At 45.9% G+C, this 27,273-nt stretch overlaps 1 protein-coding gene across 1 annotated transcript; it reads left to right on the top strand.

The window, feature by feature from the left end:
- The first annotated feature begins 943 nt into the window (after positions 1-943).
- Positions 944-27,273, top strand: NARS1 (asparaginyl-tRNA synthetase 1). The gene is made up of 15 exons (XM_081212948.1): positions 944-1,132; positions 4,469-4,551; positions 4,888-4,953; positions 5,516-5,608; positions 5,822-5,911; positions 9,577-9,655; positions 11,589-11,659; positions 12,744-12,830; positions 15,820-16,041; positions 16,687-16,886; positions 19,281-19,416; positions 20,566-20,679; positions 21,580-21,711; positions 23,636-23,767; positions 25,500-27,273. Exons 1-15 carry the CDS (start codon positions 1,090-1,092, stop codon positions 25,629-25,631), a joined length of 1,680 nt encoding a protein of 559 aa, XP_081069074.1. The 5' UTR covers positions 944-1,089; the 3' UTR covers positions 25,632-27,273.

The raw sequence follows: 27,273 nt of genomic DNA on the forward strand, positions 1-27,273 counted from the left end.
CTTAACCCAAGGTACTATTTCTGGGTTAGCAGAGTCTGTAACCTGAAATATCAAAATGTTCAAAAGTAGGGGGTCCATGGTTTGGCTTCTGAAAAACATGGAGCCCGCAATATTTAATTAGGAACTACTGTGCTAGATGATGACAAGCATCTTGCTTTCCTTGCTACAGAGGAGTGAAAAATGTGTGTTTAATAAACTACATATACAGCTTTCCCCCTTAAGATAGACAGCTTTTTTTTAAAGAAAACTACATAAGAGTAGCTAAGCCAGCAGCAAAAAAATTACAAGGAACTTGCAGGGGTTTATTACAACATGAACTTTCATGATTCAAGCATGCAAATTTAAAACAAATATGCACACAAACTCATGCATACTCTCATATTCTGCAATTTGCAAAACCAGCATAACTCCCATGATCCCTAGCTAGCAGGACTAGTGGTCAGGGATGATGGGAACTGTAGTCCCAAAACATCTGGAGGTTGAGGAAGCCTGCTTTCGATACCTATTACATCCATAAATTACCATATAGCATATACTGTATATAGCATATATACTGTATTCAACACAAAAAACAGCGACAATTTGTTGTTGATGAAGGACATATAAAGGGCCCCACTACCTTCAGTAGCTTGGGGCCTCGTCAAACCTAAATCCGGCCTTGGGAAACACTGTTTTAATATAATATTTTAGCTTCCTGATCATTACATTTGAACGTATACTTTGACTTTCTCCAGCGACGTTTCACTTCGGATTTAACTGACGCAAACCGTTTCGAATCTTCCTCCCACCCCCCTTGAAATTATAAAGCGGTAATGGAAATTAATAATAATAATAATAAAATAAGTCCCCGCATCCCGCTCCTGACGCAAGCGGCGCGCAATGGGTGGCGACGTCGCGGCGGAGCGCAAAGCGGGGCAGCAGCGACTGCTGCGGCAGCCGGCCTCGCTTTGCGGCAAGGGCGGACTTGTGGGCGGGCAGGCCTGATGCAATCTCCCTGCCCGGAAGCGCAATCCCCTTCTTGAAAAGGAAAGGGAAAGAGGCGGCCGCCACCTGTCTGGTTCGAGGGGCGCGCGGCGCGCAGGAGCAGCGATGTCTTTGGAGATCCTCAAGCAGACGGGCGCGCTGGCCCTGGGTGAGTTTTGTGTGTGTGTGTGTGTGTGTGTGTGTGTGTGTGTGTGTGTGTGTGTCTGGCAAAGAGAGCCCGGCAGGGAAGCCTTCAGAAAAAAAGGCCCTAGGATCTGGCAAGGGCAGGCGGAGTTCCTGTCTCGTTCATAAGCAATAAGAATAATAATAGAAATTATTCACGTTGGGTGAGATGGCGCAGCTGCGGAAAGGGCCCAGGAACAAAAGATGCGCGTCCTCCTCCTCCTTTTGCCATTGTAGCAACTGCAGCCCTGGCCTCGGATGAATGAGGGGCCCGCCATCTCCACGCGTCGGAACCAGATTTCAAGGCCCCGAGGCGTTTGGCTGCGCGCTCCGTGCGCCCTAGACCTTTCCTTTCCCCATCGGCAGCTGTTTAAAAAAAGATCAGCTAGCGGCTGGTGTTAAAGGATTTAAATGGCCACTTATAGACCCGCCCTTCTTCCCCTGCTTTCCTTGGGAAGAGGCGCTGCACGCGATTGTATAGGTTTGCTGGTGCCTCGGGGCAGGGGACCTTTTCTTGTAGTCACCTATTCCCCCTGCCTGCGCTATAGCCACGTCCGCTTTCCCCCCTTGCAACGCAGGCAATCGGTGCAAGGGAGGATGGACCTGACGCTCTTCTGTCTCCTTCCAGCCAGCCTCTTGTCGGGAAAAGCGGCTTGTAGCAATGAGTTAAAGAAATGCAGCTACCAGAGTCATCCTGGGGGGTTGGAAAGTCGGGGTTCAACCTGCCAGACATGTTCTGGCGCTTGGAAACGGGGCTCCTCCTTCCGTTTTTATTACTCATGTTGGGTGTGCCAAGCGACGTCCAGGCTTGGGGGGTGGGAAGGTAATAAATGTCAGATATTTAAGAGGAAGGACCCTCGCCATCCCAAAAAAGAGCCTAATAAGGCCTCGGTGTGCAAATGGAGTGTTACTGGGGTGAACGGTGGACAATTGTGCAGGGTGGATTTCATTTAATTCAAATCGATTTAAATCACGATTTAAATCACTAGTCAGTAAGACTTGATTTAAATCTTTCTTTCTTTTTTACAGAAAGACTTATTCTTGCTGGTATAATCTTAATATTTACAACCAGAGGAAGGTTTCATTTTTTGCATAATAAATTTTCAGAGTTGTTTTTACAGTTGTATCAAAAATTGCTGATTTGGTTATACTGTACTATTAAAAATACATAGACAGATAATTATGAAATTCTTGTGAGGTTTAGTAAGTTAACTGTTTATATTTGGACAACTTATGCTGTACTTTATTGGAAGAAGAAAAATAATCATTTCCTTAATAACAATTTAAACAATTTTATTTAACTAAAGCAATAACATTATAGCATATGTATCCATGTTTGTTAACTGATGTGGTTAAACTTTTTTTTAAAAATGAAACAAAAAGTTAGACTGAGTTTTAGCACACATGAAAAACTTAAAACAAATCCTTATTTCCCGATGAATAGCTTTTGGACTATAATGTAACTTAAACAGAAAACTATCTTTAGAATTTTTTTTTTAAATGTCCAGTAGCACCTTAGAGACCAACTAAGTTTGTTCTGGGTATAAGCTTTCGTGTGCATGCACACTTCTTCAGATACGTGCATGCATACAAAAGCTTATACCCCGAACATAGGTGTCTAAGGTGCTACTGGACAATATTTTTATTTATTTCGACTGCGTCAGACCAACAGGGCTACCTCCCTGAATCTAGAAGATAAAATAGGAACAGCTAAAGACATAGAGGTGGAGGGGAAAACAGACAAATCATTATAGATAATAAAACCGAAACTGTACAGAATCTTCTTTTTAGAGCCAAAAGGACATTGAAGTCTTTAATACTGGGCTTGTTTGGGAAGGATGGTGCCGCAATAGAAAAGCTTGATTTTGGCCACAGCCGCCTGGTCTGCCTCACTTGGTGAGGGTCCTTGAAGGGTCTTGGATGCCTTATTACAGGCATCAGCAACCTTTTTCAGCTGTCCCTCAGGTCCACCGTTCCTCAGACCTTGTGGGGGGGCAGACTATATTTTGAAGGTGGGGGGAAAGGAAGAAATTGCTGTGCCCCACAAATAACCTAGAGATGCATTTTAAATGAAAGGACACATTCTACTCATGTAAAAACACACTGATTCCCAGACCGTCCGTGGGCCGGATTGAGAAGGCGATTGGGCCGCATCCGGCCCCCAGGCCTTAGGTTACCTAAAGGTAAAGGGATCCCTGACCATTAGGTCCAGTCGTGACCGACTCTGGGGTTGCGGTGCTCATTTCGCTTTACTGGCCGAGGGAGCCAACGTACAGCTTCTGGGTCATGTGGCCAGCATGACTAAGCCGCTTCTGGCGAACCAGAGCAGTGCCCGGAAACGCCGTTTACTTTCCCACTGGAGCGGTACCCATTTATCTACTTGCATTGGCATGCTTTCGAACTGCTAGGTTGGCAGGAGCTGGGACTGAGCAACGGGAGCTCACCCTGTCTTGGGGATTCGAACCACCGACCTTCTGATTTGCAAGCCCTAGGCTCTGTGGTTTAACCCACAGCGCCACCCGCGTCCCTAGGTTACCTACCCCTGCCTTATTATATGCTTCCTCCACACCTACTAATGCCATTCTTTTGTGTATGGGTGGAGCTGTTTGGGCTACCTAAGAGTTGTTGCTCAGAGAACGAGTTCATTGGTAGCCATTCCAGAGAGGAGATTAGTACCTTCTTCTCTGCATGTTCTCCTAGCCGAGTCTGATCCATCGACAGTCTCCATCTTCAGATGTTGGACTGCCAGCTCCCTTAAGCCCCATCCAGCCTGGCCGGTGGTCGGCTGTGAAGGGAGCTGAGAGTCTTGGGGCCTCCAGAGCAGAAACAGAGGTTCCCCACCAGTTTTTAGAGGTAACAACAACAACAACAACAACAACAACAACAACAACAACAACAACAAATAATTTATTTATACCCCGCCCATCTGGCTGGGTTTCCCCAGCCACTCTGGGCGGCTTCCAACAGAATATTAAAATACAATACAGTGGTACCTCGGGTTACATACGCTTCAGGTTACAGACTTCGCTAACCCAGAAATAGTACCTCAGGTTAAGAACTTTGCTTCAGGATGAGAACAGAACTCGTGCTCTCGCAGCGCGGCAGCAGCAGGAGGCCCCATTAGCTTAAGTGGTGCTTCAGGTTAAGAACAGTTTCAGGTTAAGAACGGATCTCTGGAACGAATTAAGTACTTAACCCGAGGTACCACTGTAGTCTATTAAACATTATCGAGCGCAAAGCAACAGTTTTGTGTAAATGGATCTCTGTGTGAATGAATGTGTGCTATGTGTAAGGCTCCTAATTTCCATGCCTGCTTTTACAGGAGAGGTCTATGTCTCTGATCGAGAGGGAAGTGACGTTACTGGAGACGGGTCGCAGGAGAAGCCTTACAAAACTGCTCTGAAGGTACCTGACTAGCCCAGTTTTGGTTCTCCCATTTTCTCCCAGGAGTTCACATCCAAGGCCAATCAGTGAGCTTATTCTGTGGGTTACGGCAGCTGGAAAGTCTTTGGTGCAACGGTGCTGGCAGCAGTTTGCACAATGTCTGTGATTGCCTGCTTCGCGTATCCTTAACATTTGTCTGCACAATGGGGTTCCAAAGAGCATTGAGGGCAGCATTCAAAATGTGCCAGGCACATTTTGGGAGTTGTAGTCTGGCAGTGCCCTGGCTGCCCCTGCTTTTAGAACTAGCTGTCTTAAAAAATAAAACAAAACTTATTCCATCCTTTTCTCTTTTTAAAGGCTTTGCTGTCTGCTGGAAAGGAGCCGTTTCCTACGATCTACGTGGACTCGCAAAAAAAAGACGAGGTTGAGTATTAATGGGTGTTTTTCTGCCGTTTCCACGGTGAAAGGATTTGGTTTTGATTGGCAGTAGGTTCAGGACAGACAAAATATAGAGTTTGCACACCAACACATAAGAATTTGCACTCGCTTGGTTAGCTTTAAAGGGGGATGAAACAAATCGGTGGAGGATTAATCAACAGTGACAAAAAGGTACCTGCGACAAAATGTTGCAGCGTGGAGTACTCTGTTCCCTATACCAGTCAGCCAGCCACACCCTTTCCCTGAGACTCCATTATGTTATTTTCCTCCTCCTCCTGCTTTTGCTAATATATTGTGTTTCTGCAAAACTTTGGGGTTCTCTCAATCTTGCTGGATAACTCCTTGCTCCTGGATGGTGAAGTTTTGACAGTGTAAATAATAGCACTTATTTTCTGAACATTGGGGAAAGGGGATGATAGTTCTAAGGAACTTTTGAGCCATCTTGTTGGCCACTAGATGGACTCTGGGGTTTTATGTTTTCATTGGAAAGCGAAAGCGTAACTCTCTTCTTTATGCTTTCACTTTCTCTTCTTTTCATCTGCCCTAGAGATGGGATACCATTTCCAAGACCCAGCTGAAGAATGTCAAAAAGCTGTGGCACAGGGAACAACAAAAAGCTGAAGCTAGAGAAAAGAAAGAGGTAAGGTTTGCAAACGTTGCTCCTTTTTCTTGTGGCATCTTCAAGACTCCCAGTGGCGGTTTAACAATTCCCCCCAGGGAATTCTGGGAGCTGTAGCTCAAATGGGGCCTTAATGCTAACGTTTCCATTGGTTCTAGTGTTCCCAGATCACTCCCCACACGCTTGCATTCAGAGTAGAGTCTCGACTAAACCACTCTTTAAAACAACCCGCAGGAAGAAGATCTCTTGCGCCGTGAAAAGAACTTGGAGGAAGCAAAGAAGATAATCATTAAGAATGACCCCAGTCTCCCAGAGCCCAAATGTGTGAGTAAAGCTTGAATGCTTGTGCAGACAACCTTAACCAGCTCTTTTCAGGGGGTGGGGGAGAGCCCTTTTAAATGACATACGCTAGGGGGTGTAGGCAATGTGGTTGCTTCCATATATTGGTCTACCAACTCATCCCATCATCCCTGACCCATGGGATTGGGAGTCCAACAGTATATAGAAAAGAAAAAGGTAAAGGAACCCTGGACGGTTAAGTCCAGTCAAAGGCGGCTATGGGGTTGTAGCACTCATCTCACTTTCAGGCCAAGGGAGTCGGTGTTTGTCCACAGACATCTTTCTGGATCATGTGGCCAGCATGACAAAACTGCTGCTGGTGCAATGGAACACCGTGACAGAAACAAGAGCGCACGGAAACGCTGTTTACCTTCCTACCTCAGCAGTACCTATTTATCTACTTGCACTGGTGTGCTTTCGAACTGCTAGGTTGGCAGGAGCTGGGACAGAGCAATGGGAGCTCACTCCGTTGCGGGGATTTGAACCGCCGACCGTCTGATCGGCAAGCCCAAGAGGCTCAGTGGTTTAGACCACAGCACCACCCACGTCCCTTGCCCAACAGTGTAGCCCATGATCCACACCCCTGATTTAAAGCGATAGTAGGAGGGTCCAAACGTTGAATGGGAATCTGTATTGTGCATGTTTATAGTTTAGCACATTAAAAATAAACTTAGCTCTCTTTTTTCGGGGTTAGAAACCCAAGTATTTCTAAACATCTGGATCATTAGACAAATGCATGGAGGATAAGCGTATATAACAATGGCTGCTAGCCACAGTGGCTATATTCTACCCCCGCTGTCAATGTGCCTTTGAATACCAGATGCTGAGAATCGTGGAATTGGAAGGGATCATCTAGTTATGTAAACAATTGATTAAAATACAACTTAAAAACAAGATTAAAATACAACATTAAAATGCAGCCTCATTTCAATAGAAACTCAAATCAAAAACTTTTTTGGGGATGAAAATGTCAAATCTTCACCAGACTGGTCCTACGTGAGCCAGAAAAAAGCTAGGGAAGTCCCCCAAAACAGTTCATCACAGAAGGAGAAAGGAAAGAGGGGGAGGGGATCAAGTTGATTCCAAGCCAAAGGCCAGGCAGAACAACTCTGTCTTACAGGCCCTGCAGATGTCAAATTATGTTAGCCTCTGGATCCATGCCTTAACGCAGATTAAAATCTCTGCTTCAGTCCCAAGCATGCCCTGAAGTGGTAGTGGGGAACCCTTCCCAGATCATATGACTGGATGCTTAAAGGGCAACTATCTTCTTTGGCGATCACGCGTACCTGAGTAAGATTGTCTTCCATGAACACGGTTTTAATAGTGAGTCCGCAAGTGACTGTGGAGGCCAATTCTGGATCCACACGTCCTTCCACAGTGGGGACATAGGTTTCCGGGCGGGAGTTGATCATGGTGTGGGTTTGCCAAGCGTGCCTTCCTCTTAGCGTGTTTCTCCCTTTCGTCCTGAGTTCGAGTGTCTTCAAAAACCCTGACACCTTTAGTAAAGGCTGTTCTCCAATTGGAGCGCTTGCAGGCCAGTGTTTCCCAGTTGTCGGTGCTTATACTACATTTTTTTTAGATTTGCCTTGAGAGAATTTTTAAACCTCTTTTGTTGACCACCAGCATTACGCTTTCCATTTTTAAGTTCGGAATAGAGTAGTTGCTTTGGAGGACGATAAATCAGGCAGCCGCACAACATGACCAGTCCAACAAAGTTGGATGTTGAAGAATCATTGCTTTGACACTGGCGATCTCTGCTTCTTCCAGTACGCTGGCATTAGTTCGCCTGTCTTCCCAAGTGATGTGTAAAATTTTTATCAGCATGCTCCAACTTAGGCCCAAACTATCTTGAGAGACTGCCTCCTTCCCTACAAACCTTCTTGGTTGTTAAAATCAGCAGAAGGGGCCCTCATAGTCGTTCTGCTGCCATCAGGTTTGGGGGGGGCATTCTCTGTGGCAACCCCTGAGTTGTAGAATTTCTTCCCCACAGAGGTATTATACAGCTTTTGGTGAATGCTAAAAATGGAACTCTTCAGCACCTGAAACGTCTTCCTGTAATCTGTTTTAACTGTTGTTGATACTGAATTTCAAATTGTTGTAACCTCACCCTGGAATCTGCCGGTGATTCAGGGTTTAAGAAATTTGATGATGGTGCTTTAGGGCTTTTCTGTCCAATAAGCATGTGTGGACCATAAGATCATAAGAGCTGGACCATAAAGAAGGCTGATCGCCGAAGAATTGATGCTTTTGAATTATGGTGCTGGAGGAGACTCTTGAGAGTCCCATGGACTGCAAGAAGATCAAACATATCCATTCTTAAGGAAATCAGCCCTGAGTGCTCACTGGAAGGACAGATCCTGAAGCTGAGGCTCCAATACTTTGGCCACCTCATGAGAAGAGAAGACTCCTTGGAAAAGACCCTGATGTTGGGAAAGATGGAGGGCACAAGGAGAAGGGGACGACAGAGGACGAGATGGTTGGACAGTGTTCTCGAAGCTTACCAGCATGAGTTTGATCAAACTGCAGGAGGCAGTGGAGGACAGAAGTGCCTGGCGTGCTCTGGTCCAGGGGGTCACAAAGAGTCGGACACGACTAAACGACTTAAACAACAACAACAAAGCATGCGTGGGGTTGCAGCCGCCATGTGTTAGCTGTGGAAAGTGACCTTGAGTGCTTGTGTCCAGGCAGGCTGCCAAATTTAGCTTGCAGAAATGCATGGAATTGGCTTCCCAGCTCACTGAATCATTCCACCTCCTCTGGCAGGAGAATTGGATTGGAAAGAATGTTTTTCCTTCCACCAAAAAGAGCAGACCAGGAAATCCATCTAGACTTTGACACATTTGAGGTTAGACTCAAACTACCGTATTTTTCGCTCCATAAGACACACTTTTTCCCTCCTAAAAGGTATGGGGAAATGTCTGTGCGTCTTATGGTGTGAATGCCTACGGATGGCGGGGGGATCCTGCTGCAGTCGCGAGCAGAGGATCCATGGTTCCCCTTCCTTCCCTCCTCCGTGGCTCACTTTGAAGCAGCAAAGCGGGAGAGGAGCTGCTTACACACCTGTAAGCGGCTCCTGTCCGGTTGGCTGCTTTAAAGCCCATGGATCCTCAGGATTTTTGCATTGGGTCACCCCAAGTTCACCATCAGATCACATAGCATGTCCATGGCTACAGCCTGCACCAAAAAAATCACGCACCCACTGTTGCCTGGGGCTGCAATGGCACAAAAACACGGTTACAAAGCACAGATCCACATGGATTCTCAGGATTTTTGCATTGGGCTACCCCAAACTCACTGTCAGATCACATGTCTGCGGCCACATCCACTGTTTCGTTCAGAATATTTTTTTTCTTGTTTTCCTCCTGTAAAAACTAGGTGCGTCTTATGGAGTGAAAAATGCGGTATTTGCTCCTTGTCTTGTGACATAGATTGGTTGGTCCTGATACAACTGGCGAGACTTGGAGTTTTTCTAATGTGTCTTGCTTTGCTTTTAATGCTTAAGGTATTGTAAACGGTATCTGAGGAAAAAAGCAACAACACTCAAGGAGAGTTTCTTTCGTATTCTTGATTCGGTGTTAGGCAAGCAATCTGTGTGTATATCTTGATAATATTTTCAAAGAAAAACAACTTACTCAGCTGCTTTCTAACAGGTGAAAATTCGTCACTTAGAGGCCCACAGAGGAGAGAGAGTCAAGGTCTTTGGCTGGGTCCACAGGCTGCGTAGACAAGGTGAGTGCCGTGTTAAAAGGAACCAGTTCTGTAAAGGGGGAACAACAAACTGCCCCTCAAAAGGATTGAAGCCTAGAAAATTTGTGAGAGAACCAGCATCGTTGCAAAACTTCAAGTTGAAGCTTCCTTAGGGAAAGCCAGTTTAATTTAGTAGACTGACGTAGTTCGTGGTACGTATCTTATCAAAGCAGCCTATCTTTTGTTAAGACTTGGGCTGCTGTTTCAGAGCACTTTCCCCTCAGAAAATGACTTAGTTCTTACCTTGCATGCATTTGGTCTCTGCACAGAATGTGACGCTCCTTTTTTATTTCATGGGCCTTTCAGCTCCGCTGTTTGCAAACTGAAACCAATAGTTCAGAGCTGCACAGTTAGTTTAATTTCCTTGTGAGGGTGTAAGATCCCTGGTGAGCTCTGTAGTCCTTTGCATCTGTGCATGTAGACTTATTTTTATCGTGCATATTTTAAGTACAGTAATACTTTAATGGGGTTGCTGTATTGCATCTTGAATTATAGAAGTTTATATTTTTGTGTTTTTGTACTATTCAAACTGCTTAGAAGCCTATTTTGGCATTAAGCGATTAATAATAATAATAATAATAATAAATTTTATTTATACCCCGCCCTTCCCAGCCAAGGCTGGGCTCAGGGTGGCTAACAACCAATAATAATAATAATGAATACAACTTAAAAACAAGATTAAAACACAAGATTAAAACAATAAAATGCAGCCTCTTCACAGGAGGAGAAAGGAAAAAAAGAAACAAGAAACTATTATTTATTTATTTATTTATTTATTACTTATACCCCCGCCCATCTGGCTGGGTTTCCCCAGCCACTCTGGGCTGCTTTCAACAGAATATTTAAAACACAATAAAACATCAAACATTAAAAACTTCCCTAAACAGGGCTGCCTTCAGATGTCTTCTAAAAGTCAAATAGTTGTTTATTTCCTTGATATCAGATGGGAGGGTGTTCCACAGGGTGGGTGCCACTACCAAGTAGGCCCTCTGCCTGGTTCCCTGTAACCTCCACTTCTCGCAGGGAGGGAACCGCCAGAAGGCCCTCGGTGCTGGACCTCAGCGTCCGGGCAGAACGATGGGGGTGGAGACGCTCCTTCAGGTATACTGGGCCGAGGCCATTTAGGGCTTTAAAGGTCAGCACCAACACTTTGAATTGTGCTCGGAAACGTCCTGGGTGCCAGTGTAGGTCTTTCAGGACCGGTGTTATATGGTCCCGGCTGCCACTCCCAGTTACCAGTCTAGCTGCCGCATTCTGGTGATAATATAGTGATAATAGCAGGCTCCTTGACTTCACTTGTTTCTTAGAACACCCTGGAAGGCTTGGCTGGTTAGGACTCGGCTACATTAGTTTAAAAAACAAAAAAACAGCTTTTGAATGCATTTTAAACATGCAACAGCAGATGGAGCTGGAGAGCAAAAAATTAATTCTTTGCAATTTTCCGTAACTTTTTTTCTTTTATTATAACGATTTAATTTCTGACTTATTTATAGTGGGGTTTTCCCTGTGTGTGGATTCATCCTTAGTTTATCTCTCTTGCTTTCGATCCTCACACACTACATTTGACGAGTATATAGTCTGTGTACACAGTAGGCGAGCTGCACAAATTAACAAGTATAAACCCTTTTCCACACAAGCACTTGTACCTGTGTTCAGGATAATATGTGTTCCCTCTTTCTCTCCATGCTTCTTTCACATGCAGTTCCAAGCTCTTCTCCACAAAATAAAATCATATATGTATTTAAGGTGTCATGGGACGTCTCTCTCTCCCCCCCCCCCCCGGGAATATTTATCTTCCTTGTTTTGTTTTTTAATAGTAGAAATAGTTTTGAGGGTTTGGGATGGAAGGGGATAAAGGATGCCTTTCAACGAAAGGGAATTTAAATTCTAACACTTAACGCTTCTTTTTTGCTAGGGAAGAACTTGATGTTTATTGTATTAAGAGACGGCACAGGATTCCTTCAATGTGTCTTGTCAGACGAACTGGTAAGCTGCTTTAAAGGTGTGTGAGTGTGTGTGGGCACGCACGCGCGCGCGCGCACACACAAACACACACACACTCTTCTCACCCTTCTGTCTCCAACACACACACACACACACCACCCCTTGCTTTTACTCTTCTTCCACTCCCAAACCCCCAGGGCCACAAGTTAACAATAATACAGAGAAAGAGGCTGAGGAGGAGGTCTGGATGTGCAGCATCTTTGAGTCCTTTTGATAGGTCAAGGATGATGGGAGTTGTGGTCCAGCAATGCGGTGCAGCCAACACACATTTTGGAGAGGAAATTAAATAATGTTCGGGTGTGGAAAGTTTAGAAGAGGACCCATTACGATCCAGTCCGTCCCAGTTCTGGGGTGCTCTGTCCTCAGAATATGGCGGCCCACCGGAAGTTGAGTGGGACAAGACTGCAGCGATCATTGGATTACAATCGCTAAAACAGGCAGAAAAATAATGATTAAGTGGTCCATCAAGATCTCTTAAGACCCTCAGAAATCTTCAAGCGGTCTGGTGAGAAGAAAGTTTGGGAACCACAAAGAGAGAACAAAAGGGAGCGATGGGACCTTACTACAAATGGAATTCTATGGCTCAAACATGGCCGCCCCAAGTTCTTACATGGGTGCGTCCGTGTCTTTTTTTCCTATACAGTTCCTTCTGAGAGCAATGGAACATTGTCAAGTTCTCTTTCTCCCTGGAGGAACTTTCTCTGTTCAAGGTGAAAATGGCAGTAGGAAAATCAGTGTGCTAGCTCCTCCATGATATCTGGGGTTTTGCAGAACAATTAAAAGGGGTGAGGGGAAGAGGTAGCGCTGAAACCTGCCTGGACTCGGGATCTGATCTGCATCATGAATCTGCCCAGATCAAATCAGACGAGTCGTCTTTGGAATTCACAATCTATGGATTCCTCCTCCATCCCTAAGCGAGAGACAACTCTTGGCTTTTGTGATGAAGCATTCTCAGTGTTTCCTTGGGAGTGGTGCGCTCCCATCTGCTCTTTAAAAAATAAAAGAAACCAGGTAAAAGCCTAGCCCACACAGCCTGAATTTCCTCCTCTGGTTCTCTCCCTTCTAGTGCCAGTGTTACAATGGAGTTGTCCTCTCAACCGAGAGCACCATTGCTATCTATGGAACTCTGAACCTTCTTCCAGAAGGCAAACAGGTGAGTAAGGGAGTCTGCATGCTCTCTCCTTGCTCCTGTCAAGGGAAGGGCTCTAGCTGGAAGGTAGAGAGTTTGCTTTGCATTCCAAAGGTCTTCCGTTTGGCATTACCTGGTGGGGCTGGGGAAGCCCCTTATCTGAACCCCTGGAGAGTCACTGCCAGTCAAAATGGCCTCCCTGTTCTGCAGGTGGTAGGGAATGTTTGTTTTTTTGTTTTAGTTTAGGGAAGCTTTTAATGTTTAATAGACTATTGTATTTTAATATTTTGTTGGAAGCCGCCCAGAGTGGCTGGGGAAACCCAGCCAGATGGGCGGGGTATAAATAATAAGTTGTTGTTGTTGTCATCCTCTTCCAAGCATGGTATTGCTCCAGGAGATGATCGGACAGGCTTTGGAAACCAGTAGAGATTTGCAGATGACATGGCTGGCCTTGGTTAAGTTTCAGAAGTTGATTGTGTAAACTGATTTGCTGTTGGTGTTTTTTCTTGTGAGAAACATGGTGACTAGCAACTGCTAATGATGTCTCACAGCTAGAGCATTTCTGGATAAGGTCTCAAAGTGTCTGTAAAGCCAGGTTTGATTTTGAGGCTCTGTTCAGTGTTTTGAGAGCGAGAAGAGTGCTCAAGACTTGCAGTTTCTGCTGCTAGCAGCTGGAAGTCATTTAGTCCCAAAGACCATAATTCTGTTGACTATATAGCTCTGATGTGGAGATGGGAATGCAAACAAATGGGTTATCTTGGTTTCAAAGCCAGAAATACAGCATGTATGGCGGTTAAGTGCTGCTGTAGCCCTGTGTCAACATCACACGTGTTATTCACATGCTAAATATATTCATTGAAAGTCATCCCCCCCCCACAACACCCCACCATCTCAAGAACAAAGGACTGCCAAGCTGGTTAAATGGGATATTATCATTGAAGGAAAGAATTTTGATGGTGTTAATCCCTCAAGTCTGGTTTTTCCATTGTGATACATAGTTTTAAGTAATAATAATAATCTAATTTATTATACCCCACCCATCTGGCCAGGCCTCCCCAGCCACTCTGGGCGGCTTCCAACAGAATATTTAAAACACAATAAAACATCAAACATTAAAAACTTCCCTAAACAGGGCTTCCTTCAGATGTCTTCTAAAAGTCAGATAGTTGTTTATTTCCTTGACATCTGATGGGAGGGCGTTCCACAGGGCGGGCGCCACTACCGAGAAGGCCCTCTGCCTGGTTCCCTGTAACCTCGCAATGAGGGAACCACCAGTAGGCCCTCAAGAGCCGGACCTCAGTGTCCAGGCTGAACGATGCGGGTGGAGACGCTCCTTATAAATTCGCAGGAAATGAAACCTGTAATATTAACCAGCAGGGGGAGCTTGTGGAGTTATCTAGAGAAAGAATTTAATTTGCCTGAGAAATAACGCATTGGCCTTTGGGATATGTTCAGTACCAGCCATGTTGTATTAGCTCAGATATAAAGAATAAAACAGTGCAAAATCATCCTGTCAGGGGATGCCTCCCACACTCAAGTTCTTGTTTCCTGAATCTCCGGCTCCATCTGCACAGTTGATTTAAAGTAGTACCATACCACTTTAACAGTCATGGCTCACCCCCCCCCCCCCGCCAAAAAAGCAAAGAATCCTGGGAGCTTTAGTTTTTGTTAAGAGTGCTTGGTACTCCCCTGTTCCCCTCCCAGAGCTACAATTCCCAGATTTCTTTGAGAAGAGGGACTGATTGATAAACCACGCTGGAAACTGTAGCTCTGTAAAGGGAGTAGGGGGACGACCCCCATCCTCTCCTGATCTTTGCACACTTAATTTGGAGATCTGCAGGAAGAGTCTTATAACTGTGTTCAACTGATTGGGAAACCTGATTGCGGGAAGGTTTCAGCTTAACACAGTTAGAAATCCCCCTTTGTGGTCTTTTGCGTGAAGTTCAGGAGAAGAGAAAGGGCTTGTGTGGACCTTAGAAGGAGGAGGGGGCTTTCAGGTGTGTCCGTGTCCCATTTTAATCTCTGCATGTGACAATGACAAAAATCCACCAACAGCACACAAATCAATATGGCTAACCTGATCCAAAACACCCACCCACCCCACTCAAGACATGAAAACAAAGACCACCACAGCCAACCACAAATGAACAACCACACCCTAGGCCAACCCCAACCTCTCTCACCACCAAAGGAACACAAGCAGAGAACCTGCACAAGCAACGCTGACACCAAACCCTACATGTAGTGAAATAGAAACATCGCCACCCGACCCTCCCATCTCTCCCCCCCCACCTCTTCCCCCCTTTTCTTCCTAATGTCTCAACGAATGAAACTGATTTGTAAAAATGTTACATGGGGAAAAAACATGAGAGAGAGACATCGCACACTTTTGTAAATCAACAAAATCTTTTATATATATATATATATATATATAAAATAAAATAATCTCTGCATGTGTGTCAAGGGGCTGCTGGGGAATGCCCCAGAGCTGAGGTAAGGGGAAGAACAGGAGCCTTTAGAAAAGGCAGGAGAGGGAGAGGAGGACAAGCAAGCGGAAGGGACTCAAGCGGCGAGGACACTCCCGGATGCTGGAGAGCAGCAACACCACTTGACTAGTTCAGGGACAGAGGGAGACTCAGTGCCCATTCCTTCGGCACAGGACAGGAGGGGGTTAAAACGTAGGGAACAAAGGAGGCGTTTGGGGCTTCCCAAGCTCCTCTGCTGGAGGAGGAGCAGAAACCTCCCACTTCCTGGATCTGCTACTGAGGATTCGGATGCATGAAGCTATGCTCTGTACCTTTGTAAATAAGGACTGTAAATATATCTCTGAGTGAGTAGAGATATTCCTTGCGAAAGGCTTCTAGACCCATCACAAGTGGACTTTGGACCACCTGATGTGCTGTTGTTTGCTGGTACAGAGAGCCTTGTTGGTAGTTGCAGGTGATTTTAACAGAGCATAATATTTGTGCTTCCATCTCTTTCTCTTTCAACCTATGCCCACACCCAACCACAGGCTCCAGGAGGCCATGAGCTGTGTTGCGACTACTGGGAGCTCATTGGCCTGGCTCCCGCTGGTGGGGCTGATAACCTTGTCAATGAAGAGTCAGATGTGGACGTGCAGCTGAACAACCGGCACATGATGATTCGAGGAGAGAACATGAGCAGGATCTTCAAAGTGCGCTCCGTGGTTGTCCAGTGCTTCAGGGATCACTTCTTCGACCGAGGGTATTACGAAGTAAGTAGATCTGCTGCTTCGCTGATCTTAAAGGAAGGATCTCCAGTCTCTGGGATCCCCCTTCCCACTCCAAGAAGTACATCTGCAGCCTATTATAAAGTTATTATTAGCTCTTTTTTCCTCTTCTCTTTTCTTACTATTTTCTGTTAAGATTTACAGTCGTACCTTGGATCACAAACACCTTGGTACTGGGATGTTTTGGTTCCCAAACACCACAAACCCGGAAGTGATTGTTCCAGTTTGCGAACATTCTTTTGGAACCTGAACATCCAAAGGGGCTTCCACGGCTTCTGATTGGCTGCAGGAGCTTCCTGCGGCCAATCAGAACACACAATTTGGTTTTTGAATGTTTTGGAAGTCGAACGGACTTCCGGAACGGATTCCGTTCAACTTCCAAGGTACGACTGTAGTTTGCTTTTTAATCGTGATGTAAAATGTTTTAATAAAACTTTTTTTAAAAAAAAGTTCTTCTTTATTAGATTTCTCTCTTGCTTTTGATACAGCAGACTACTTCTGTCTTGTTCTTTCTGAACTGTACACAAAGAATCCAACATTTAGCTCTCGGGCTTAAGTTAGCTCTTCGGAGGTAGACAGGAAATGGTGTTACTCAGTACATGCATAATCTCATTTCTGCTTCCCTTCTAGGTCACCCCTCCAACGCTGGTCCAAACGCAGGTTGAAGGAGGCTCCACTCTGTTCAAGATGGACTATTTTGGCGAAGAAGCCTTTTTGACACAGTCCTCCCAGCTGTATCTGGAAACTTGCATCCCTGCCCTGGGGGACACTTTCTGCATTGCCCAGTCCTACCGGGCTGAGCAGTCTCGGACCCGCAGGCATCTGGCTGAGTAAGAGACCCTTTTTGTGGCAGAGCAGGGGAACCTTTTATAGCCCTTCAAATATTCCTGAATTACAAACCCCATAATCCTCAGACAGTGAATGGCCAGGGATGGTGGGAATTGAACAGAAAGCCTGCAACTTGCACACACACACACATTTAACTTAAAAAAATTCCTTCCAGTAGCACCTTAAAGACCAACTAAGTTAGTTCTTGGTATGAGCTTTCGTGTGCATGCACACTTCTTCAGATACCTTTCCGCTGTGGTTTTATCTGAAATGGTGTTCCTTATAGCTTGTAAACCATTGTTGTGTGGGATGTTGGTATACAGAGATTCGACATCCATAGTAGCTAGGTATCTGAAGAAGTGTGCATGCACACGAAAGCTCATACCAAGAACTAACTTAGTTGGTCTTTAAGGTGCTACTGGAAGGAATTTTTTTTATTTTGACTATGGCAGACCAACACGGCTACCTATCTGTAACTGGAACATATTTAACTTGTGCGCGTTCAGATTTGGCAAAACAAAACAAGAAAGAAAATTAAAAAGGGGTTGAGCGTTCAGGAAAAAAGACTTTGCCACCTCCCATTGGCTATGTACAATTTTGGTTTTAGGCATGATAATCCGAAACTTAACCCCTATGTCTGTTGCGGGCTTGCTGTAGTTCAGCAGTGTCAGGAGGGCCAAAGATTGCTCACACCTGATGTATAGGGCAGAGCAGTGTTGTAGCGTGAGTTGCCAGTGCCCAGGGCAAGGTCAGCACCGCCAACTGATAAGGCTAGAACAAAGGGGCAATCATTCGGCAACCTACCAAAATGGGACGGGCTTGGTCGGGAGTGGTTATCTTTCTAAAGCTCATGCAGAGGGTGTCCTAGGAACCGGACATCTTCTAAATCTGCTCCTCAGTCCACCCACACGAACACTGGGAGATTTTCTGTGTGAGGGGGAGGGCATGCCATTTATTATTATTGCTGCTTTCTTCTTTTTTCTTTTAACAATAGTAATAATAATAATAATAATAAATAATACATTTTTATTTATACCCAGCAGCTAACACCAGTAAAATTACAATTAAAAAAACCCCCAATTTAAAATACAGGTTAAAATATCATTTAAAATGTAGTTTCATTTTAATAGTAGCCCATAGATAAGGGGAGGGAAACATAAGGGTCAGACTGAGTCCAAACCAAAGGCCAGGCGGAACAGCTGTCTTGCAGGCCCTGCGGAAAGATGTCTCGCAGGGCCCTAGTCTCTTCTGACAGAGCGTTCCACCAAGTCAGGGCCAGTACTGAAAAGGCCCTGGCTCTGGCCCTAGTTGAGACCAGTCTAACCACCTTACGACTTGGGACCTCCAAGGTGTTGTCATTTGTGGACCTTAAGGTCCTCCGCGGGGCATACCAGGAGAGGCGGTCCCGTAGGTACGTGGGTCCTAGGCCGCATAGGGCTTTAAAGGTCAAAACCAGCACCCCTAATAATTTTGCACAGAGTGGTTTTGTGCCGTTTCAGAGCAATTAGGAAGTGGCCTGCAGGTTGTTAGTAACAACTGACTGTTGAGCACTTTCTGTGTGTCGACTTAAAAAAAAATATATATATTTGACCGACTGAGGTCATGAGGCTGAGTTGCAGAGGTTTTTGGGCCTAGCCTTGTCAGCTTTTCATAGGTACGTAGAAGGGAGAAGTTCAGTTCAGATGCCTCTTTCCACCTCTGCAGCAGCGCCACGAAGAGACAGATACCTGCCTATCTTTTAGAGTTGTGAGCCACACTGAGTCCTGTTTAGCGCAGTTCCCATGTTGTGATCTCAGTCTAATAAGCCACCGTTTGCAAGGCTGTGTTTAAAGAAAAGGTGCTCAGCTGGTGCTTTTGTTGTTGTTTAGTCGTGTCCGACTCTTTGTGACCCCATGGACCAGAGCACGCCAGGCACTCCTGTCTTCCACTGCCTCCCGGAGTTTGGTCAAACTCCTGCTGGTAGCTTCGAGAACACTGTCCAACCATCTCGTCCTCTGCCGTCCCCTTCTCCTCGTGCCCTCCATCTTTCCCAACATCAGGGTCTTTCCAGGAAGTCTTCTCTTCTCATGAGGTGGCCAAAGTATTGGAGCCTCAGCTTCACGATCTGTCCTTTTAGTGAGCACTCAGGGCTGATTTCCTGAAGAATGGATACGTTTGATCTTGCAGTCCATGGGACTCTCAAGAGTTTCCTCCAGCACCATAATTCAAAAGCATCAATTCTTTGGCGATCAGCCTTCTTTATGGTCCAGCTCTCACTTCCATACATCACTACTTGGAAAACCATAGCTTTAACTATACAGACCTTTGTTGGCAAGTTGAGGGGAAGCAGTTTGCAGGCAATAAGACTGCGAGTTCCCAACGTGTTTTATATTGAAGGCGTCAATGTTCTCCTGCAGATACACACACATTGAAGCAGAATGCCCTTTCATGACCTTTGAAGACCTGCTGAACCGTCTCGAGGACCTGGTCTGTGATGTAGTGGACAGAGTCCTGAAATCCCCAGCGGCTGACATGCTTTATGCCCTCAACCCAGTAAGTGGCAGCGTGAAAAACCAAAGTTCTCCTGTTTTTACTAAAGCGTCTTTGCTTCTAAATCTTCAGGGGCCCAAGGCAACCCAAAGTGACTTATAACCAGAGCTTTTTTCCTTAAAAAAAATGTTTAGGGCTGGTACTCATTTTTACTTGAGAAAAGCACCATCAAATTTGGGTGGGAAATGAATACAGTAAATGGACAAAAGTACAAAGGGCATGCATTACCTCATATTACGTAGTTGACAGCTCACAGCAGCTTCCATATTGGCATGAGGTTGTTTGCACTGACATCTCATATTGAAACACTGCCCCTCAATGAGGCCAAACTTTAATCAGTAAAACACCACACATCCACATTCCACACTGCTTCACACATTAAACGCTCACTTCCATCTGAAGCTCTGGAGACACCAGGAAAGGAAATGAGGCTGCCATCGGGGGTAGCAACAGAACTGACAATTCACCGTGCTAGAGAAGAAACTTTTTTTTATAGTTTCTTCTCCCATTAGATTCACAAAACATTTAGGGGTATGCGTACCCCTGTGTACCCCCCAGAAAAAAGCACTGCTTACAACCCAAAGAGACCTACTTTATACTGTAAGCTGATCAGAGCTCCCATCTTGTGAGGATGGTTGGGGTACAAAGATGATGAAATAAATGTGTATTGTTTTAATTATTATTATTAAGTTACTTGTATACTTTGGTCCGGGACGCGGGTGGCGCTGTGGGTTAAACCACAGAGCCTAGGACTTGCCGATCAGAAGGTCGGCGGTTCGAATCCCCGCGATGGGGTGAGCTCCCATTGCTCAGTCCCTGCTCCTGCCCACCTAGCAGTTCGAAAGCACGTCAAAGTGCAAGTAGATAAATAGGTACCGCTCCGGCGGGAAGGTAAACGGCGTTTCTATGCACTGCCTTGGTTCACCAGAAGCAGCTTAGCCATGCTGGCCACATGACCCGGAAGCTGTACACCGGCTCCCTCGGCCAATAAAGCGAGATGAGTGCCGCAACCCCAGAGTCGGCCATGACTGGACCTAACGGTCAGGGGTCCCTTTACCTTTATACTTTCGTCCACAAGCTACCATAACTTGCCTTTGCAAATTGTTGCTTTTGTGGTCTTCCTCAGGCCTTTTCCTTCCTCTGTGTTTGCAGAACTTTGAGCCCCCGAAGCGCCCTTTCAAACGGATGAACTACACAGATGCCCTTGTATGGCTGAAGGAGAATAACGTGAAGAAGGAAGACGGCACATACTACGAATTTGGAGAGGTGAGCCTCTTGGGTTCCTGTTCAGCCTGCTTTTGTCCACTTGTGTTCCTTCAAAATCTATTGCATTGCTTGCTAAGTGTTCTGTGTGGGGCTGCCATGCAGAAGAAGGTTGTTTGCAGACATGGGCAGATTTCTGCATCCAAGCAGTTGACCAGGAAGGCCAGTTAAATGGAATACGTGACTCCCAAGTTAACAACAGCTACACTGGCTTCCAGTCCGTTTCCAGATGGAGTAGATAGCAAATACAGTTCTGTGTTTCCACTTCAAGTCTCCCGCCTCTTTTTAAGGGATTCCCCCTCAAATATTGTATTGTATTCCTGTAAACTATGTAGGTTCCCCTGCCCCCCCCCAAAAAACCTGCTGGTGCCTCTCTCTTGTAGCTGTTTTAGCTCTATGAGGCATATTTGGAGAATGAGTTTGCTATTAGCCTATAGCAGCCTTGCACAACCTGGTGCCATGCAGATACTTTGGATTCGAACTCGCATCAGCCCCAGCCCCAATTTGCTTCTCGGCTGCCGGGTGATAAGTGGTTTGAAGAGGGAGTCCGGCATGTATATCTAAGCACGTATTGCAGGTAGAGGAACCCCCAACTACAATTCCCATCATCCCAAGCCATGCTTGCGGTGGGTGATGGGAGTTGTAGTTCTGCAACACCTGGATGGCCAAAGGTTCCCCACACACCTGATTTATTGGTTGCCTAGTCAAAACAACGGGCGTTCCAAATCGCAAGCTGAGTTTGCAATCTCTATATAAATAAGTAGCGGCAAGTAACGTGAAATGCCAGGGTGGCTGGAGAAACAGTTCCCTTGAGCAGGGAAGTGGCTTAATGAGCGGAAGCATGGCAAGAGGTGTTCTTAGGCAGTAGATGAGCTAATAATAAGTCTTGTTCCCTGTCTGTAGGATATTCCAGAGGCCCCCGAGAGACAGATGACGGACGCCATTAATGAGCCAATCTTGCTGTGTCGATTTCCTGCTGAGATAAAGTCTTTCTACATGCAGCGCTGCCCTGAGGATCCCCGCCTTACTGAATCTGTCAGTTTGCATTCCCCGCACATATCCCATGCAGGGGCTAAGCCTGGGGAGGGACGGAGCTGTTAAGACATCTTCTTAATGGGTGTTTTTGCCCTCTGTTAAAAGGCTGCGTAGATATATTTTAAGAGAGGCGTGAACGTAAGGGTTAGAGGGTTCTTGCAACCAATGTAATCATTAGAGCAGAACACTCCTCTTGAAGCAAGCCTTGTTTTCCAGTTGTTTTAACTACATTAAGAGGCTGGTGTACAATGTCACTGAGCTATACTTTAAGGAAGGGTTTTCCAAACTTGGGTCTCTAGCTGGTTTTGGACTACAACTCCTGTCATCCCTAGCTAGCAGGACCCAGTGCTCAGGGATGATGGGAATTGTAGTCCCAAAGCAACTGTGGACCCAGGTGTGGGAAACCCTGCTTTTTAAGGGTTACATCACACATGCATGAGCATCCCTTGATTTCTGGCACTTGCTGAATGAGGTCTGGTCAGAACAGTCTGCAGAATAGAAGTAGTAAGACTGTGTCACGTCAAATTGCAGGTAGGAGACTCACTATGTGTTTTGAGTGTTCCCTGCATGTAGTAATTTAGCACATCGGAGAGAGCTGTGTTAAATTTCTTTCTGATGGGCTCGTTTTCTACATGCAGGGAACAGTGGCGTAGCGTGGGGGGTGCAGGGGGGCCGGCCACACCGGGCACAACATCTGGGGGGTAGGGTTAGGGGGCGCAAATCCATGGGTTAGGGGGCGCACATTACTTGCCTTGCCCCGGGTGCTGACAACCCATGCTACGCCACTGGCAGGGAATCTCTTTTGAACTATGGTCCAGCCTTTAGCACCACTTCCACCTGAAGTCTTGAAGTGATAAGAGCTTAGAATTCTGCCACTCAGTTCTGTGTAGAGTAGCTCTTACTCCATAGAAAAAAACATTGTATGTTTCTAGCGACACATAGGCTCTAACCTGTGCTGGCTCCTGTATATAATCCTGCGATAATCTCTGCTGGGCTTCGTGGTGCTGAGTGCCTTCCATAAGCTTTAGATGATGGCCCAGCTGTGTTCCTATCTGGACTGGGATAGCCTATCAGTTATGCTCTGGTAACCTCTAAGATAGATAACTGCATCACATTATATGTGGGGCTGCCCCTGAAGACTGTTCAGAAACTTCAGCTGGTGCACAATTCCATGGTCAGGTCGCTCACTGGGGCAAGATGGTTTGAGCATTTAACACAAATCCTGGTCTGACTGCACTGGCTGCCAATTAGTTTCTAGGCCCAAATTCAAAGTGCTGGTTTTGACCTATAAAGCCATCAATGGCTCAGGACCGCAATACCTCAAGGACCGCCTCTCCCCATATGAACTGACCTGGACCCTGAGATCATCATCTAAGGCTCTTCTTCATGTGCCTCCTCCATGAGAAGTCTGGGTGGGGGGTGGGGGGTGCAACACAAGAAGAGGAATGTTTTTGCTTGGCAGGGAGAGGAGCTGTACTTTCAGTCCAGTCGTAGGAAGTCTCCAACCCACCTGGGAGCCACAGAAACTGGGTTTGAGGAAACGCCTGGTGGGCCACAAATGGTCCAGCAGCTAATTAACTTGATCCCCTCCCCCTCTTTCCTTTTTCCTTTCTCCTTCTGTGATGGAACTCCTATTTGGGGACTTCCCTGGCTTTTTTTCTGGCCCACATAGGACCAGTCTGGATAGTTGGCCTTGGTGAAGATTTGACGTTTTCATTCCCAAAAAGTTGTTGATTTGAGTTTCTGCTGAAATGAGGCTGCATTTTAATGTTGTATTTTAATCAATTGTGTTATACCTGGTGTTTAGCCTCCCTGAGCCTGGTCTTGGCTGGGGAGGACGGGGTATAAATAAAATTTATTATTATTATTAATTATCTGGCTCTTGCTTAAACTGTTCAACATGCTTCGTCCTGCCTCTTTTTAGGTTGATGTGTTGATGCCTAACGTCGGCGAGATCGTTGGAGGCTCAATGCGTATTTGGGACAGCGATGAGCTGCTGGAAGGCTACAAGAGAGAAGGGATTGACCCCACGCCTTATTATTGGTACACCGACCAGGTGCGTGTTGATGGTCTTGTTCCTTTGGCCAACTGTTGCCGCACAGCCACCATGCTCAAACGCAACACACAGAGTCGTAGACCAAGGCAACAGCAAACGTTTGGCAGGCCAGTTAGTCTTTAAAGGGCTTAAAAGTTGTTGTTTTTTCACATTTCCCACCTGGCTTTATGTTTTCTGTGTACAACCAAGCCAGAGGCAGCGATGAGTCTAGGATGTTGGAGCAAATTTGATGAGGATAAATCTATTCCCTGATCTTTTGCGCTGGGAGTTTTCCCTGGAAAGGGTGTCTTGCCTATTTTGGACCCCACATACGGCCATGCCTCTTCATTCGAAACCATGTCAACGCATTCACAAACCCATAGCATGCTGGGTAAGGAGGATGGAGGACCGAGAGGGGAACTCCTGCTCCTCCCTCCTGGCAGCTGCTGCCCCCTCTTGCGAACGGCTACTTCTGCTTCTTCAGATTCTTCTGAACTGCAACTTGGAGGGCTCATCTGGCAGGAGGAATTTGAAACGCTCTCGCTTAGGGGCTGCCTCCTTTTTCTCCAGCTGCTGGGTGACCCAAATGGTCATGCTTGACACATTGTACGTTGCAGATGGCTGGTTTCTGTAGCAGGGGGCTGGCTCCCCTACTCCCCCACCCCACTCGCCGAAGGAGCAATTCGTTCCGATTCGTGCAATTTCCCATTGCCATTCCTGACACGGAGTTCTGCTGTGTGGCCTCAACTGTAGCGTTCAAAACCTTGGGGAGGTGTTGTCTTTCCTTAACTTGTTTGTTTCATAATTTGCTGAACTGACGCTGGTTTTGAAAACGCCGTGTGTCTAGGGAGCGTGGGCCAATCGGGCTGATCTTAACCCCAGCCGGTGACCCAAGGCGGCAGCACGTCAGGGCTGACAGAGGGGTCTTAGGTGGAGTGCAGGGGGCGGATTTTGTTTGTGATTGCCAGTGCTAGGCAAAAGCTTGAGGTGCTGGTACCCTCCTAACTGCTCGCTTTGGTGCCACCGCACCACTTCTGAGGATGGACGGGGGATATAAATGCAAATACCCGACCATAAGACGCACCTAGTTTTTAGAGGAGGAAAACAAAAAAATATTCTGAACGAAACAGTGGGTGTATGATTTTTGTGGCCGCAGACATATGTGATTTGATGGTGAGTTTGGGGTAGCCCAGTGCAAAAATCCTGAGAATCCATGTGGATCCATGCTTTGTAACTACGTTTTTGCGCCATTGCGGCCCCACGAAACAGTGGGTCCTTGATTTTTTTTGTGTGTGCAGGCTGTAGCCATGGACATGCTATGTGATCTGATGGTGAATTTGGGGTGACCCAATGCAAAAACCCTGAGGATCCATGGGCTTTTACCTCCCCCTCCCAGGCAGCCTCCTTTATCGCCAGAGTCCCTTATCTCCCTCCGATCGCTTGCCGGCTTTGTTTCAACACCCCCTTCCCTCTTTCTTAAAAAAAAAGCACGATCTGTTTTTTGCCCCTGGGCAATTCGGCTCCAGGGACCACGCATTCGCTCCGTAAGACGCACAGACATTTCCCCTTACTTTTTAGGAGGAAAAAAGTGTGTCTTATGGAGCAAAAAATACAGTAATTTTGGGTATGCTGGCACCAGGGCACTGCTCTTGGGATCAGGCTGCGAGATGGCTGGAGACAGGCGTGTTTGTGGGTGTTCTTTCCACCTGTCCATCCGTCGAGTGACTTGTTTCTTTCTCGTTTGGCTTTGCAGCGTAAATACGGCACGTGCCCTCACGGTGGCTATGGCCTGGGCTTGGAAAGATTCCTCACCTGGATCCTGAACAGGCACCATATCCGGGATGTGTGTCTGTACCCACGCTTTGTCCAGCGCTGCAAACCTTAACCAATGTTGCTCTTGTGGCAAAAGTCCAGCAGTCTTTAAGCAAAACCCTCCACAGGGCACATCTCATCATCCTTATAAAGCCATCCTGACAGGAAATCCAAGAGATCAACTTCTTTTCCTTTTTCTACCTCCCAACCTTTTCCAAATGAGAATCTGGAAATTTGAATTGCAGTCCACTGATTTCAGAAAACCCTTCTTTCTCCTCCTTTCCCAGATTTTCTCCCCTCCTCAATCCTATTGATGCATTTTAACTTATTGATTGCTAGGATAAACGAGCAGTGTGCAGTACTTGAGAAATGCACTTCTGTAGCAGCGCAGAGCCCATAAAATAATCGGGTTGTTTGGTAAAAAGGAGCCAGAAGCAGGGCTTTTGAAAAGGGAATATTTGAGTTTTCTCCCCAAAACAAAATTCATTAGTAAGTGCACAGTGTAACATAATATAATATATCTAATACAATAATCTGGGATAGTGTACTGCTACCCTGAGGGACAAACTAAGCCCTCCAGCTATTTTGGCCGTGGTCAGTAGCATCCAGTTTAAACGTTTTCCCAATCCAACATCAGAGTTCGTAAGAAAATCATGCCATCTCCATTCTTCAGGTAAACAGCTGAAATGTAGAGATGATACTGTTCTCCCCAACAAAACACTCAGCTTGGCAGAGTGACTAGAATGATAAAAGCATTACAGTGTAAAGAACCACCCAACTGAGAGGAGAACTAAACTCTAGATACCTTTTACCTCCTTCCTTAAAAATTTTCAGCCTGAATTCTTAGAAGTGGTGGCTGGGCAGAGGTCGGGCCCTTTAACTCTGCCTTGAAAAATTTCTTCATTAACAAAATGCTGCCCTAAAGTTACTGCAGCTCTAAGCCGTAGTAACCTACTATTCCCTAATGGGTGAGATTAGGGTGAAGAATATGATGGTCTTTTTTCTTTTAGCCTTTCATGTGAAAATCCTGTGTACCTCTTGTGTGGTAGGATATTCCCTGCTTCGGACAACATTGAAAAATCAACCCTAAGCAATTGTACCCATAAGGATCCCTTCCTGTCACTGTATTTTCATTATATCTGCATTTTGAACATGGCACTAATTGATGACTTCACTTGCCCAAGTAAGGATGGCTGCTGTCCAGACTCCCAGTTCCATCAAAACGTTTTCAGCAAATGTTCTCTTGGCAGAAGCCTCCTGTGTTTCACACTCGGTTAAGTTGCTTTTCAACATGCCTCTTGTTACGCAGTTCAGAAAGATGGTCTGATACAGCTTGCATTCCCAGAACCCCGGGAACTGAAGTTTTGAGAAGGTCCTTTGACCCTTCTCGGTTTCTTGCTTATCCTACCCACTGAATGTCTTGGGTTTCTTAGGAAAGAGGGGCCAACTGAAAATTAGAGGAGCTTTCAGGTGATGAAGCTGACTGACGTCATTGTTCCTCCTCTTTCCAGCAAGTGTTATGAAAATGGTTTTTAGTTATCAGACTAATTTAACTGGAGCAAAGTATGGGGTGTGTGTGCTCTGGGTCGTTGCTGTAGGACCTTGCCTGGTCAGATTTCTCTTATTCTTCTCACTGTTACATTTCTGTGATGATTGTGCATGCCTTGTTTTCAAAGCTGGTTGGATCTCGCAATCAATAAATTCATAGCACTGGA

This window comes from Podarcis bocagei, assembly GCF_964188305.1.
Source record: "Podarcis bocagei genome assembly, chromosome: 11".
Lineage (NCBI taxonomy): Eukaryota > Metazoa > Chordata > Lepidosauria > Squamata > Lacertidae > Podarcis > Podarcis bocagei.